At 47.9% G+C, this 15,537-nt stretch overlaps 1 protein-coding gene across 1 annotated transcript; it reads left to right on the top strand.

The window, feature by feature from the left end:
- Nucleotides 1–7,755: 7,755 nt before the first annotated feature.
- MIP (major intrinsic protein of lens fiber) lies at nt 7,756–11,429 on the top strand. The gene is made up of 4 exons (XM_007467714.1): nt 7,756–8,158; nt 8,640–8,804; nt 9,245–9,325; nt 11,069–11,429. The coding sequence occupies exons 1-4, from the start codon at nt 7,799–7,801 to the stop codon at nt 11,252–11,254; spliced, it is 792 nt and encodes a 263-aa protein (XP_007467776.1). The 5' UTR covers nt 7,756–7,798; the 3' UTR covers nt 11,255–11,429.
- The last annotated feature ends 4,108 nt before the right edge of the window (nt 11,430–15,537 follow it).

Genomic DNA, 15,537 nt, shown 5'->3' on the forward strand with positions numbered 1-15,537 from the left:
AATTTTTTTTTTCCTTTTTAATTATTTATTTTGGGCTGCGTTGGGTCTTTGTTGCTGCACGCTTGGGCATTCTCTAGTTGTGGTGAGTGGGGGCTATTCTTCGTTGCGGTGCGCGGGCTTCTCTTTGCAGTGGCTTCTCTGGTTGCCGAGCAGGCTTCGCGGCCTGTGGGATCTTACCGGACCAGGGCTCGAACCCGTGTCCCCTGCTTCGGCAGGTAGATTCTTAACCACTGCGCCACCATGGAAGTCCACTCTGTTTGAATGAATAAATGAATGAGTGAAAAGGCAGTTTTGGGATTTCCCTGGTAGTCCAGGGGTTAAGAATCCGCCTTCCAATGCAGGGGACACGGGAGTAATCCTTGGTCAAGGAACTAAAATCCCACGTGCCATGCGGCAACTAAGCCCGTGTGCCACAGCTAGAGAGCCCACGTGCCACAACGAAAGATTCCGCAGGCCGCAACTAAGATCCTGCATGCCGCAGCTAAGACCCAATGCAGCCAAATAAATAAATATTTTAAAAATAATTTAAAATTTTTAAAAAGGGAGTTTTGTGCTGATTCTTGCATGCAATAGCTCATTCCTTCCACCAGGGGTCAGCCTGGCCCAGCCTTTTCATCCTACTTAGTATGTGAGAAGAGAGGTTTCTATTCTTTTCAAGCCTAGGAGGAAAGGCGTGAAGGTGACATTTCCTTCACTAAAGTCCTGCTCTGTCAATACTTTGCATTTTGGTAGTAATGAGAGAAGAGTTCCAGGACTGTTTCTGTAGGATTTCTCCCTCGGTTCCACTTGGTCCTGAGAGCTGAAGCAATCACTGCACATTCCTCACACTGTCACTTAGACACAACTCTGTTACTTTATTCCCTGCTCAGGGTATAGTGTCTTTACCTGTCATCGCTTGCATTATTTCACTTTAACAGACTGACTGTCCATCTGATAAACTCACCCTCATTCTGATGATTTACCTGCCTCGTTGCTAATGAACAAGTAATTAACTCTTTAACGTTTCCATGCATAATAATTAGCAAGTGATAGAATTTTACCTGACAGAAGAAAGAGGAAGAGACATTCAAGGTACAGGGAACAGCTTAGACTAAAGCACTGGGTTATGAAGCAGAGTGTTTGAGGAACAAAAAGGAGCACAGTATTGCCGGAGTTTCATGCTAAGGAGATGAGGAGAGCAGTTAGAAAAGTTGAGGCTGGATGATGAAGAGTCATGTATGCCCTGATAAGAATGTCTTTCAGACATTCACAAGCTGTTGAAGGGAACACAGGGAAGTGACAAATTACAGGTACTTTTACAAACGTCAAGCTGACAGCAACATGGAGAATGAATTGGAGGGGATGAGACTAGAAACTGTTAAGCAGGGTCCAAGGCCACTAGAGTTAGGTGGGACATGGTGTGGGTTCAGCTATCCAAGAGGTAGAACTGATAGAACTTTGGTGACTGTTAGATAGGAGTGAGAGGATGGGGGAAGGAAAATTGATATATAGGTTTCTGACTTAATGAGGGAATACAGAAGGAAAAGCATGTTTGGATGGGGGAAAATAATTAGTTCCGTTTTGGACAGGCTGAATTTGTGGTCAGTGGGACACCCAAGTAGGTAAACCGTTCCATAGATATATGGATATAAATTTCAGGGGAGGAGATGACTTAGATGAAGTCATCCAAGGAGAGGATGTAAACTAGAGTACTTAGGGAATAAACTGAAGGTGCAATCCAAGGGAATACCAGTATCTGAGATAACACATATAAAGTGCTTGGAACAGGACCTGACCCATAGTGAGCATTGGTCTGCCTGGCTTGGAGTTGTATCTGACTCCACAGGAAAGAAAGTAGTGAACGAGGAAAGGACAGGATAGGCCAGTGTATTTACTCTTTATTTCTTGGATTACCCCATTTCTAACGTGGGGGCCCTGGTCTTTTCCAAGTGCTATGAGTGGGAGAGGGATGATGCACTCAGAGCTTGGTGATTGTTCTGGGCTTTGCCAGGAGTCAGCAGTCAGCAAAGCATAACCAGAGAAAGAGAGAGAAGGGGGGCCATCAGGAGCTAGCCAAAGGGGCTGCTAGCTTGTGCTATGCTGCGGCCTTTGTCCTACTGAAACTGTCCACACAATGGAGTTGGGTTACATGCTGACCTGGCACTCTAAATATGGGGCTGGGATAGAGATTCCACATGGTAGAAGCAGAGATGGATGGTCACCCAGCCCCTCAGGACCATATCGCTGTTCAACCACATTGTAATTGTTAGAGAGGGTGGTCAATACTAAATAATCATAAATCATGTTTATATCTGATTAATTCATGAATCAGTTCATTTATACTTTAAGGCAGCCAACTTGTGTATATTGCTTGGGCATATCTCATCTGATCCTCGTACAATCCTGTATGGTCAGTAAAGTAGATATTCTTATGGAACTCAGACTTGGGTTATTCTTTAGGTCCTGGTGATACAGGCTGGCTAGGGAGTAGCTTCAGAAAGGTAGTGGGTAATCACATGGGACCCACTGTGGAGAAATGAAGCAAGACCAGTAGCTCTGCCTGAAGATTCCCTAAGCTTTATAGACTCACTTGATCCCTAGTAGTGTGGATTATGCTTCCTATGGCACCTCTATGGGACAGAAATCGGGCCTTCGTTATTGAAGAGGGGAGTAAACTTAGGATCACTAGCTCCAGGAATATAAATAGGTTGAAAGGCTGATGGTTAGTAACCAAGAGATAACTCAATCAAGTGTAGAGCTAGATGAGACTCCAGGATGTTTACTACCACAAGCCAGTATGACTTAAAATAACTCTGTAACTACCCCATGTTTCTTACTTTACAAATCCCTTTTATCCATTTCTGCAGTTCCTAGTGGAAGAAACTTCAAATATGTTTATATGTTGATTTAAGGCCAGAAGAGAGAAAGGTGGAGAATCTAGAAGTAAACTTCGTTGGCAATCCTTGAAAAGAGCCCCAAATACAAGAATAGAGTAGAGTGGTAGCAAAAAAGTGAACAAACTAGCCAGAAAAGAAGCCAAAGATGAACTAGGGTGTGTCCTGGGTGATCCCGAGTGCTGACCCCAAGAATCCCCTGCACTCCCAGGCAATTCCTCACAGGTGCTTTCCGTTGCCCATTCCAGTGGCCCAAGTGCTCTTTCAGCATTGGTACCTTCTCACTGGTTGACTTTGTTTCTGGTGAGGGATGGGAATGGCCTTACTTCCCCTTCCCTGGAATTCTTTTCATTGTCTTCCAGATCCACACATTAACTTTCCTCTTTACCTCTCTGGCTCCTGAAACCCAAGTTCATAGAGATGATTAGGGAGTGAAAGAATGAGTCTGTCCTTTCACTGTGAGTACCTCTGGTTGACTGAAGCCATTATAAGCTCCTGCCCCTCACTCAGTGAGGCTGGGGTTGAAGGGCTAAAGAGGAAGAACAGCTTGGTAGGAGAGAGAAGCGCCAAGGCTGGGGAGAGTGGATGCCTAGGTGTGAGAATGTGTGAGTACAAATGTCGAAGGCTGCCTTGGGAAGGGCAGTGACTGGGGTTAGGGGTGGCAGGTTGAGGGATGAGGCTCCTCTGTATTGGCTGAAGGAAGGAGATGAGGGATGTTCCCTGACACAGGAGTAGAGCTCTCATGTCTCTGGCTGCCTCTTTCTCCAGCACCTGAAACAATTGTTCCTCATCTCCCAACTCCACCCACCTAGACCTAGAACAGCAGTCTCCAAACTGGAGCAGGACACCCAACAGAGACTCTAGACCAGGCTGGCAAATTGGTGACCTGGGAGGTCAGATTCCTGGAAAGAGGAGAAACCACCATCTTTTTCTATAGACTCCATCCTTCTCCCATTGAAGCCAAGACATTTCCTCTTCTCCGCCATTAAATTCCAGTCCAGGGACTTCCCTGGTGGTCCAGTGGTAAAGAATCCACCTTCCAATGCAGGGGACGCTTGTTCAATCCCTGGTCGGGAAACTAAGATCCCACATGCCGCAGGGCAACTAAGTCCAGCTCGCAAGCCTCAGCGAGAGAGCCCACGTGCCACAAACTACAGAGCCCACGCGCCCTGGAGCCAGCATGCCACAACTAGAGAGAAGCCCACGCGACACAACAAGAGATCCCGCATGCTGCAGTGAAGATCCCGCATGCCACAACTAAGATCCAACGCAGCCAAGAAAATAAAGGAAATAAAATAAATAAATATAAAAATATTTTGCCTCAGAATTTTAAAAAATAGTAAAACAAAAAATAAAATAAATCCCAGTCCAACCAAGGGGGCCTTATTCTCTGATCACTTCCTTATTCTGTCTCTTAGTCCTTCTTCCTTTCATATCAGGTGGTTGGGGGTCAGTAGGTACAGAATGAAGAGGCTGAGGCCTGGTTGGGAGAGTTTGTTAAAGGGGATGGGGACAGAGAGAGGTTAAGGAGGAGAGGGGTGGGAGAACAGTGGGGAGAAGACAGCATGATCTTGCCGCCTTCCCTTCTCCTTCCTCTCCCCCAAGACCTACAGAGCTGGCAGTTTTGGAGAGAGGTATTGGCTGAAAGCCTGGATACCCTGATCTTTATGGGGTTTGTCCTTAGGGCATCATGCCCCAGTGGGAGCTCCGTGTCAGGCATAGTCTGTCATCCCCTGCCTGGAGGGCTGGAGGTGGTGAGCCTGGCACAGGTTTTTGATGAGGTCAGTGGGGCCCAGACAAATCCGGCCCTGCCTCTGGCACTGTTGTGGGCCCAATGGCTTGACCCTTTCCAGCGGGTATCCTGCGTTCTGGCCCAGACACAGCAGCTATCCTGGCCTCAGTCCTCCTCTACCTGGTACTGCCATGGGTGACTGCAGCCTAGCTGGTCTCTCAGGTAAGCAGCAGCCCCTCTCCCTGAGTAGGACGACATTAGGTAGTTAAGGAGGGTGGATGGCTAGGACTTTACGGAATGAACAAAAGAGGGGGCACCCCTGCTCCGTGCATCCACTCATTAAGCCACTTTCAATACGATGCAATAGGCCAATGAGTTAGGCTCAGCAACTCAGGAATTTGGGTGACTTGCTGCAGATTCTGCTCAAAGCTGCCTTTGTGGATAGATGGTGGGAGCCGTGGGCCAGTGGGAGGGATGTATGTGTCCTCCACCCCTGGTCTTAGCATCTCTGGTCCCTTTCAGATGAGCAAGAGGAGCTATATAGGCCAGGGCCAGGGCATGAAGTTCTCCACTTTGCAGTTTGCCGTGGCTCACCAGCAGGTAGACCAGGCAGGCTGGCAGTGGCTTTCTCAGTGACTTCTGGAGTACTGGCATAGATAAGAACCCCACCCATACCAAGCAGCAGTCTTGGGGAAGGCTGGGTTCCATTCCTCAAGAGAGAGACAGCTTTTTTTTTTTTTTTCCTTCAGGAGGCTAGGCTAATAGAAAACATTGTGTATGCTAATTACATGTAAAGATATGCAAAAATTCATGTGAGCTTTTGAGAGCTCATCCCTAGTTTGAAAGTTTGGCATTCAGCTAAGTAGGGAGGCTGATGTGAAAGGAAAAGGGCTGGGGTTCAGTTCTCCATGGGGTTCTTATCAACATCTGATAAAGAGTAAAGGGGACAGGCTTCCCTGGTGGCGCAGCGGTTAAGAATCTGCCTGCCAATGCAGGGGACAGAGGTTTGAGCCCTGGTCCGGGAAGATGCCACATGCCACATGCCACGGAGCAACTAAGCCCGTGCGCCACAACTACTGAGCCTGTGCTCTAGAGCCCGTGAGCCACAACTATGGAGCACACGTGCCACAACTACTGAGCCTGGGTGCCTAGGGCCCGTGCTCTGCAACAAGTGAAGCCACCGCAATGAGAAGCCAGCGCACCGTAACAAAGAGTAGCCCCCACTCGCAGCAACTAGAGGAAGCCCGTTGCACAGCAACGAAGACTCGACACAGCCAAAAATAATTAATTAATTAATTAATTAATTTTTTAAAAGAGTGAAGGAGAGAGGTTGGTAGCTCCAAATAAGGAAATTTAACCATTTTATTTGGTGTCTACAAGGGCACCAAATTAGCTGCCCTTTGCCCTTCTATTCCTTACTATAAGAGGCTATAGGGTTAATGGTTCCTGTTGATAAAACCCTCATCAAATGGCTCCAATTTATTAAGTGCTTTGTTCTGTGCCAGGCACCATCCTGGGCTTGTACCTACATTACCTTATTCGATTCAGAGAAAACTGAGGCTCAGAGAGCTTACATTAATTTATTCAACAAATACTTATTTACTGCATACTGTGTGTCAAGCATGGGGTTTGCATGCAAATCGACAAGTCCCTGCCCTCCTGGAGTTTGTATCTAGTGGGGTAACTTCCCCACCTAGAAAGTGGTAAAGCCAGGATTTTTGTTGTTACTGCTATTCTTTATGGATTTCAAGTGCACAGAATAGTCCTTTGTTCATGACATCCCCTTCTCAATAGCCTATATGTGACTCCCAATTCCAGTGTTTCACACGGAAACAGCTTGTGATCTCTGTGACTTGCCACGATGTGGAGATGGTGGAGCCTATCAGTGTGTCCCATTCTGCCTTCTCCGCCACCACACAGCCCCCATCTCTAGATCCCAAGTCCCTCACTAAGCCTGTCCACAACTGAACCTCTTTCCCCAAGCTTTTCTTCCCCATCTTGTCCTTTCCTCTCTCCTTGACCAGCCTGCTTCCCCAGATACCCACACCCCCAGACCTTTCCCTAGGCATAGAGGTTTAGGACTCCAGTATCCTGATCACAGCCAGTTTAGGAGGAATTAGACACTCCCATTGCTTCATAGGCGTGACTCAGTCTCCTTCCTCTCAGTACTTCCTGCTATGATCTTAGAGTTCAGAAAGATGAAGTACACACTGAGTCTGAGATTTCACTACTCACCCCTTTTCCCCTCCCCAGCTCCCCAACCCCTCTCTCAGCCTGTCCATGGAAGATAGCATTTTCCTGCTCTCTATCTCTGTGGTTTAAAAGGCCAGCCTGGGAATTCCCTGGCAGTCCAGTGGTTAGGATTCCAAGCTTCCACTGCAGGGGGCACAGGTTCAATGCCTGGTCTGGGAACTAAGACCCTGCAAGCCGTGCGGTGTGGCAAAAAATAAATGGATAGATAGATAGATAGATAGATAGATAATAAAAATAAAAGGCCAGGCTGAGTGTTTGGAAAGGGAGGTGCTGGCATGGGTCAGGGGGAGGGAACCCGAGCTCAGAGAAAGCCAGACGCAGCAGAACTATTCTGTCCCAGAGCTGCAGGGTCCACAGATTCCAGCCCAAACCAGCCAATGGGAGAAGGCCCTCTAATCCCAGAGAACTAAAGGATTCTCTTCAGCTATCCAACTTCCCTGCTGCACCCCACTCTTGATCCCCACCCCCACCCTTACCCCAGCTTGTTCAGAGGAACCTGGAGGCCCCCAGGAGCAGTCTCATACTCCATGAAGTGAACTCAGCTTCACTAACCTCCCAAGCAGAGTTGAGGAATGTTCTAATATAGATGTCAGTCAGGACTATGAACCTCAACTTTGACTTGAGAAAGACAGATTCCTCCAGTTCCCCTGTTCTTGGGCCTTTTCTCTCAGAGCCTGACACGAGCCCTGACCCTATCCCCACCCTCACACCCATGGCTGTGCTCATCTCCCAATTGAGGAGGGAGGGGAAAATGCAGCAGCTTTATCCGATGCACAAGAGTGGTCCCAGCCCTCTGCAGCTGTGAAGGGGTTAAGAGGCTGGGCCAGCCACCTCAGCCTGCCCCTCCCAGGGATTAAAAGTTCTCTATAAAGGGGGCTGTCCATCCAGATCAGACCAGGGGGGTATCAGGGACCCAGGCATTGTGCCTATCCCCCGTGCCATGTGGGAACTGCGGTCAGCCTCCTTCTGGAGGGCCATATCTGCTGAGTTCTTTGCCACCCTCTTCTATGTCTTCTTCGGGCTAGGGGCCTCACTGCGTTGGGCCCCTGGACCACTGCATATCTTGCAGGTGGCTTTGGCCTTTGGCCTGGCCCTGGCTACACTGGTGCAGGCTGTGGGCCACATCAGTGGAGCCCATGTCAATCCTGCAGTCACTTTCGCCTTCCTTGTGGGCTCCCAGATGTCCCTGCTCCGTGCCTTCTGCTACATGGTAGCCCAACTCCTGGGAGCCGTGGCTGGGGCTGCCGTGCTGTACAGTGTTACCCCAACTGCCATCCGAGGAAACCTAGCACTTAACACGGTAATGGTTGGCTGAGTGGGGCTGGGGGAACCTGGTGCCCTGACTTCCTTCCTGAAGTGCAGGTAGATCAGTTCCCCACGGGTCTGGGACAGTGTGTGTGTGTGTGTGTGTGTGTGTGTGTGTGTGTGTGTTCAGGGTGGGGAGGATCACAGGTGCTGTGGAGGGATAAGGAAGTCATAGAGCCCTGGACCTGAGTTCAGGTCCCAGCTTTTCTTCCAACTCCTGCAGGTTCTTGAAGAAACTTATTTTACCTTATGGGGCCTCAGTTTCCTCATCCATATTAGTGGGTGCATTTATTTCTACTATGAAGGTGTATTATTAGGAGAAATTAAGGAGCAAATACAATTACTATGAAAGAGGTTGTATTATCCTTCCTCTCCACGGAATGGATGCCGTAAGGGGGTTCCTGCCGGGGAAGCCTTGAGTAGGTAAGGCTGTGACAGCCCTAATGCACTGCCCCCCTTCTTCTTCCTTTGCCCAGTTGCACCCTGGGGTGAGTGTGGGCCAGGCCACCATAGTGGAGATCTTCCTGACGCTCCAGTTCGTGCTCTGCATCTTTGCCACATACGACGAGAGGCGGAATGGCCGCCTGGGCTCCGTGGCCCTGGCCGTTGGCTTCTCCCTCACCCTGGGGCACCTCTTTGGGGTAAGCAGGAGAGGGGAACAACTTCTTCTTTAAGGATTCCCGGTCCCCCAAGCCTTTGTCAACTTTTAAGCATTCTTCCTGCCCACACCAAGGATCAAACCCGTGCCCCTGCATTGAGAGTGCAGAGTCTTAACCACTGGACTGCCAGGGAAGTCCCTATTCTCCTCTCTTGTGATGGCTTTATCTAGTCCTTCTTGACCCCAAGGTGGAAAGGCATGCATCATGGGTAGATGTGGGTTTTGCCGGGGGATCCATGGTCTGTCCCCAGATGGGGCATTAGTGACTTCACCCCACTCCTGGGACTTCCATGCAGGTTGTTCACCCCTACTTGCTGCTGGCTGGAGGCAAGGTGCCAACCCTTGGTGGGCAGGTGGGTGGTGGGAGAGAAGCTGGGGTGGAGTGGGTGGGAAGCGTCTCAGTTACAACTGTGTCTTTTGCAGATGTATTATACTGGTGCAGGCATGAACCCTGCCCGCTCCTTTGCTCCTGCCATTCTTACCAGAAACTTCACCAACCACTGGGTGAGTGAGAGGAGAAGGGCAAGATCCTGAGGCCCTCCTGCATGGGTGTGGACTGCAGGTTCCCAGGTTTGGTTCCTGCTTTCCATCTGGATGTGTTGACTGCTCTACCAACACTCAGCTAAGGGGGCTGCACAGAGTTTGCATGCCTGTGTGAGCAGGATTCATTATTTTGCTAGAAAGATAGGCTCTTGTTCATATTGTTCCTTCACTAGTTAGTTAGGGATTTTTACTAAGTATTCACTGGATTCCAAACTAGGAGCTAAGAGGACAGAATACTGATCAGGAAGACAGAAGCTTCTACTCTCAGAGACCAGGATATGTATGAGCACAAGTGGGCCTGGGCTTCATCCCAGTTCTAGCACTTTACTAGCTTCATGTGTGACCATGACAAATAAATCAATCATTCTGCATCTCAGTTTCCTTAACTAAAAAATGGGATGTTATGAGAAATAAATGTGAAAATTATATGTGTGAAATATTTAGCACAGAATCTGATATGGAATAAGTCCTCAATAAAAATTGGCTATTTTTGTGTTGTTTGGCCATATACCAGCTAAACGTATGAAAATAATTCAAAAAACTTTTCAGAGTTGTACACCCATTTTCATGGCAGCATTATTTAGAGGAGCCAAAATGTGGAAGCAATCCAAGTGTCCCTCACAGATGAATGGATAAACAAAATGTAGTATATACATACAATAAAATAGTATTCAGCCTTCAAAAAGAAGCAAATTCTATACATGCTATATACAACATGGAGGAACCTTCAGGACATTACGCTCAGTGAAATAATCCAATCAGAAAAAGACACATATTGGGGACTTCCCTGGTGGCGCAGTGGTTAAGAATCTGCCTGCCAATGCAGGGAACACGGGTTCGAGCCCTGGTCCGGGAAGATCCCACATGCCGCGGAGCAACTAAGCCCATATGCCACAACTGCTGAGCCTGCGCTCTAGAGCCTGCGAGCCACAACTACTGAAGCCCATGCGCCTAGAGCCCATACTCCGCAACAAGAGAAGCCACCACGATGAGAAGCCCACACACCACAATGAAGAATAGCCCCTGCTCTCTGCAACTAGAGAGGTCCCAGAAGTTCCGCAACTAGAGGAAGCCCACAGGCAGCAAAAGACCCAAAAGCAGCCAAAAGAAAAAGAAAAAAGAAAAGAAAAAGACACATATTATATAATTCTACCTATACAAGGTATTTAGAGTAGTCAAATTTATTGAAACAAAGCAAAATGGTAGGTAACGGGCTGGGGAGAGGGGGAAATGGGGAGTTGTTTAATAGGTATAGAATTTCAGTTTTGCAAGATGAAAAAGTTCTGGAGATGGGCTGCACAACAACATGTATATACTTAACACTACTGAACTGTACAGTTAGAAATGGTTAAGATGGTAAATTTCATGTTATGTGTATTTTACCACAATTAAAACGAAATTTTCAACGCAATATGGAAACTAGTACAAACTTATAGCAAAAAATAGAATATACATGTGCTAAGAATGTGTGGGATAAAGGTATAATTTAATGAGTCGGAAAAGAAATGGTAAGTTCCTTGATGCAGGCAGTGCAGGAGTCTAAAGTTTTAAAATAAACAAACAAACACTGATTTCTACTTAAATAGTGCCCAGCTGTAATTGCTGAGTGCAGGATGTCTGTTTTACAACAATGGGGTTGGAAAAAGAGCAGCCTTGCTCTTGGTCCCCTCCCCAAACCTGATTATTCCTTTCCTCTTCCTGCAGGTGTACTGGGTGGGCCCAATCATTGGAGCAGGCCTGGGCAGTCTCCTTTATGACTTTCTCCTCTTCCCCCGGCTCAAGAGTGTTTCTGAGAGACTGTCTATTCTCAAGGGTGCCAAGCCCAGTGACTCCAATGGACAACCAGAGGGCACAGGGGAACCTGTTGAACTGAAGACCCAGGCCCTGTAAAAGCTCCAGCTGAATAGAGGGAATAGGAAGCTTCTGGGTTTACATGGAGGGGCTGAGCCAGCCCCTGGATAAAGAAAGAGACTGTGGGGAGGGGCATGTACTTCTTTATTTTTAAATTTATGTGTGTGTTTTATTTTTTTGCCTTTTGCCGTGTGAAATCTTTCAAGTTGCATTCATGAGCTGTTTGGTGCAAACTTCCCTTCCTCCCCATCCCACCTCTCTTCGCCGCTGTGTGTGCATGATTGTGCGTATGACTGTGAGTGAATGTGACTGTGTCTGAGTTTTGGGGCATGGCACGAGAGGTAGGGAAGGGAAAAGAGGTGTCACCCTATACCTTCCTCTCCCAACCCAGTGTGGTAAGTACAGGGAACCAAGACCTTAAGCTTCTGGCCTTTACCCTGCTGCCAGTCAAGTGTATGGCTCTAGGTTTCTGAGGGAGCAGGGAAGCAGTTAGTTACTCCTCAGAGGAGGCAGATGGAAAGAAGTGGAGGAGATGAGGCATTCCAAGAGTTGGTAGAAGCAGCTGGGCGTGGTGGACGAAATGGAGGTATCAGCCCCAGATCAGGATGCCAAAAAGTTTTGGAGTAGTTAACCCGAGGGTGTAGCCTACTTATCTCAGAAATGCTTGCCCCAGGGACTTGGGTGGGGAGGTAGCTCTGAGAAAAGTGAACACTGGGGTTTGAACTGTTCTATAAAAATCCACATCAACCTATCTATATCCACTGGCTGGGTTTTGCGTGCATTCTGGCATAATGGATCTCTTTGGAGGCCCTGGGCCACTGAGCTCCCAACCTAAGCAAAAGGTGGGTGAGCCTAGAATCTAGAAAAATTAAGTAGCTTAACTGTTCTGCCTGACACACCCGCAATGTGGCCTCCAAGCAGGTGGTGCTTAAGCCCAGAAGAGCTCCCTAAGGCCAAAACAGGAAACCTGATGCCTGGAGCAAATGCAGAGGTAGGGGTGGGGGACATAGGAGGGAGAGGATTTGACCCTCCGTTTTAATTTAGAGCAGCCCAAAACACTCTTCAAATGGCATCTTTCTGCTTTTATCACTAGTTCTATAGTCTTCTTTATTTTCCATTTTTGTGTGTGTCTTTTCATTTTTCTCTCATCTGTCCTTTCATCTTCAGCAAATCTAACCCTTTACCTGTCCCAGAAATTGATTCCTTCCATTCAAATTTTAATTATTCACAAGATATTATTTTTTTGATCCCTATTTTCTTTTGTTGTTGGGAAAATACACTCATCTCAACAGAAGCCAGAGAAGACCCTGACCTGACGATGAATACTTGTGTTGACCTCTTCCTTTTAGGAGCCTCCTGCGTATTGTGCAAGCTTTAAACCTATACCTATAGTAAGACAGACACCCCAGCCCCGCAAAAGACCCACTCTTCCACGTAGCTGAGCTCTCCATTTCCTCACAAATAAAACCTAACTTTTCTAACTAACCTTGTTAAGACTTTGGAATAATCCACTTGACTAGGTGCAGGGGCAGAATGTTTGTAAATTCACCTCTAATCGGACTTAGATCCCAATTATCTTAAGTCAGCAGCAAATCCGTTGTGCTGTGAGTTGGCGCTCAATATAAGGGATCGACTCAGATAAAAGAATACTTGTACTCGCTTCACTTTTCCTTACTTCATCACCAACTCCCCCGACCGCTCGGGGTCATATGGACCAGCCCCGCTCTCCCCGCCCCGCTCCCCACGTAGGCGGGGTCTGGTCTAGCCCAGCCGGGTGGCGGGAAATGCAGCGGCAGCTGCTGCCTCCGCGGGGACACTGAGGACCGGCGGGGAGCGGGTGAGTGTCTGGGCGAGAGGGCTCTAAGCGGACTGCGTCCCTTCGAAGCCGCGGGGGCTCTTCTGAGAGGCGCGGAGTTCCCTTTCCCGTCACCCGGTTTAAAGGCAGGGGGCGGGGCGCGCGCTTTAGGTGCGCACGCGTCCCCACCCCGCGTCCTGTGTGGGAGCCGCGGCGTTTCCAACTCTTCTGGGACGTCCCCTCGTTTTCCCGACGCCATTCTACACAGATAGGTCCTCGCGCAGCGGTGCGGCTGTGATGGGAAGGGGCTTGAAACCCTTATAGTAAGACAGAAGCTTCCCGGGCATTTCCACTTCGGAACTTTCCATCCAGTTTAGACCCGAAAAAAGTAGGTGTCCAGCTTGGTGGTCAGCAGGAGCTGGGATTCACTGGTCGCTTGACTTAAATCTTGAGTTTTTATAAAATGGATTTCTCATTCCCTTTCCTCCTTTCCCTCGAGTAGAAGGCTTAAGGAGGATAAGCCTTCTGCTTGGGTTTGTTAGCCGGGCCATCAGCCTTTAATTAAGCTCCTTCCCTTGAGTCTCTCAATTCTTGGCCCTTGGTGCTGCCACTACATAATTACCGTTATAAAAAGTCAATCTGGTCATTTCAGATTAAATTTAAAACTCCTCTTTGGCCGCCCACGGTCAAGTTCCTATCCTTAGGTGGGTGTCCATGGCCTTTGGCAGTCTGACTCTGATCCTCTCAGCTGATTTTCTAAAGCTCCCTATCATTTTTTTCTATCTCATGCACTTGACTCCCAAACCTACGGAAAGGGTGTGTCTGCATTGTGCTCTTTCATGCTTTGGTACCTGTGCTCCTGCTTGTTCCCTCGACTTGAAGTTCTTGCCACTTCTCTGCCAGATGAACTTCTCTTTCAGGAGCTCAGTTGTCCCGCTGAAAACCTCTATTTCCAGCCCTCCTGGGCCAAAGTAGTCACTTCTTCCTCTGTGTCCCTGAAGTATTTTACCTCCCTCTATTATCAGTGGCACTTATACAACTGAGTAAAAGGTTACTGAGCTCCTAACATGTACTGTGCCGTGTGTGCTCAGTACCAGGTGGACAGAGATGAATAGAACAGAGTTCCTGCCCTTAAGGAACTGGAAGGAAGAGCTCATATAAATGAGCCCTCTGCAGTTACAGGGTGACAAAGAAGTCTGCCCTGGCTTCCTTACTCCTCTCAGAACTCTCTTGAGTAAGTTTATCTACTTTCACAACTTGACACACCACCTTACATCCTGATGCCTCCAAATCTCCAGCCCCATCCTCTCCTCCCTCAACTTCGAAACTTGTCTACTTCAGCTTAGAAAGCATGTGTTGAACACTTATGATACCTGCCGTGGCCCGGGTTCAAGCCCTGGTTGGGGAACTGACATCCTCCAAGCTGTGTGGCAGGGCCACCAAAAGAAGAAAAAGATGCAAGCCTGAGGAGCATCATCACTTAAGGAGGAGTGGAGGAGCAGCCAATATGAGGTCAAGGAAAGCTGTTTGTTTTGTTTTGGGGGGTTTTCCCACCCCCTAAGATGGCGGAGCTTTGAGCAACTCATAACATATGGGAATGGAGCCAGTATAAAGAGAAAATTGGAAACAAATGAGGAACGAGGGAGAAGCAACTGAGGGAGAAGTAATTGATCATACACAAATGGAGGGCTTAGATTCATTTGAAATATGTATGTTTTTAGGCTTGGGTGGAGAGAATTGAGACAGTTCGTTTCTGATGATCTCAGTTTTCTGAGAGGAAGGGACCTGAGACACCAGCTGAGAAGTGTGGGAAGCAGTGGAGTAAAGGGGCTTGAGGGTAATGGTGAAAGTTAGAAACAGCTGTTCCTTGGGAAGGAGAAGAGGGAGAGGACCAGGAACACTAAGGATTTGCTGGGCCAGGCTGAGGACCTGTTCAGGTTGGAGACCACATTTGTTGTGTATCATTTTGCAGGGTTGTTTGGTTTCCTCTAGCAAATCTGAGTCTAGATTTGAATCCAGGAGTCTAGAAAGCAAATGGTTGCATTGATCTGAGGTTGGGATCTTTTGCAGAGTGAATGCAGTAAAAGGAAAAAGATTGAGACTTTACAGAGAGTGATATGTTTAGTGATACACCAGTAGGATATGTGCTCCTGCTTGTGCGACCCCAGTTTGATCATTTTGTTTTTCAGCTCAGAAATCTTCCGTTAGTCCCAGGCTTATGTTCTAAATCCTCGAATTGATAGACAAAGACCAGGTTTTCCCGTAAAGCCGGTTCCAACCCTCTTTTCCATTTTTTTCCTGTTAAGACTCCTCTATTCATAGTGGCTCCCTCTCTGGTTTTACTCTGGCAAATTCTCTGCTGAAGTTCCCCTCCTCCTCTCAGCTGCCTCAATTCTATGCAGCCTTCACAGGCCCAGTTCTAATCACACTTTCTCTGACAAAACCTCCTTGGACACTTTAACCTGAAAAGAGCCCTAGTTTTTCAGAATTTTTAAAAAAATATCACTTAGAGCTAGTACTGACTTTC

The sequence above is a fragment of the Lipotes vexillifer genome, unplaced genomic scaffold (assembly GCF_000442215.2).
Source record: "Lipotes vexillifer unplaced genomic scaffold, Lipotes_vexillifer_v1.1 scaffold387, whole genome shotgun sequence".
NCBI classification, from domain to species: Eukaryota; Metazoa; Chordata; class Mammalia; order Artiodactyla; family Lipotidae; genus Lipotes; species Lipotes vexillifer.

Excerpts from the sequence above, each read along its gene's own strand:
- MIP (XM_007467714.1), top strand. The coding sequence starts at position 7,799 with ATGTGGGAACTGCGGTCAGCCTCCTTCTGGAGGGCCATATCTGCTGAG. Across the intron at positions 8,159-8,639 it reads GAAACCTAGCACTTAACACG|TTGCACCCTGGGGTGAGTGT; the intron begins GTAATGGTTGGC and ends TCCTTTGCCCAG. Across the intron at positions 9,326-11,068 it reads GAAACTTCACCAACCACTGG|GTGTACTGGGTGGGCCCAAT; the intron begins GTGAGTGAGAGG and ends CTCTTCCTGCAG.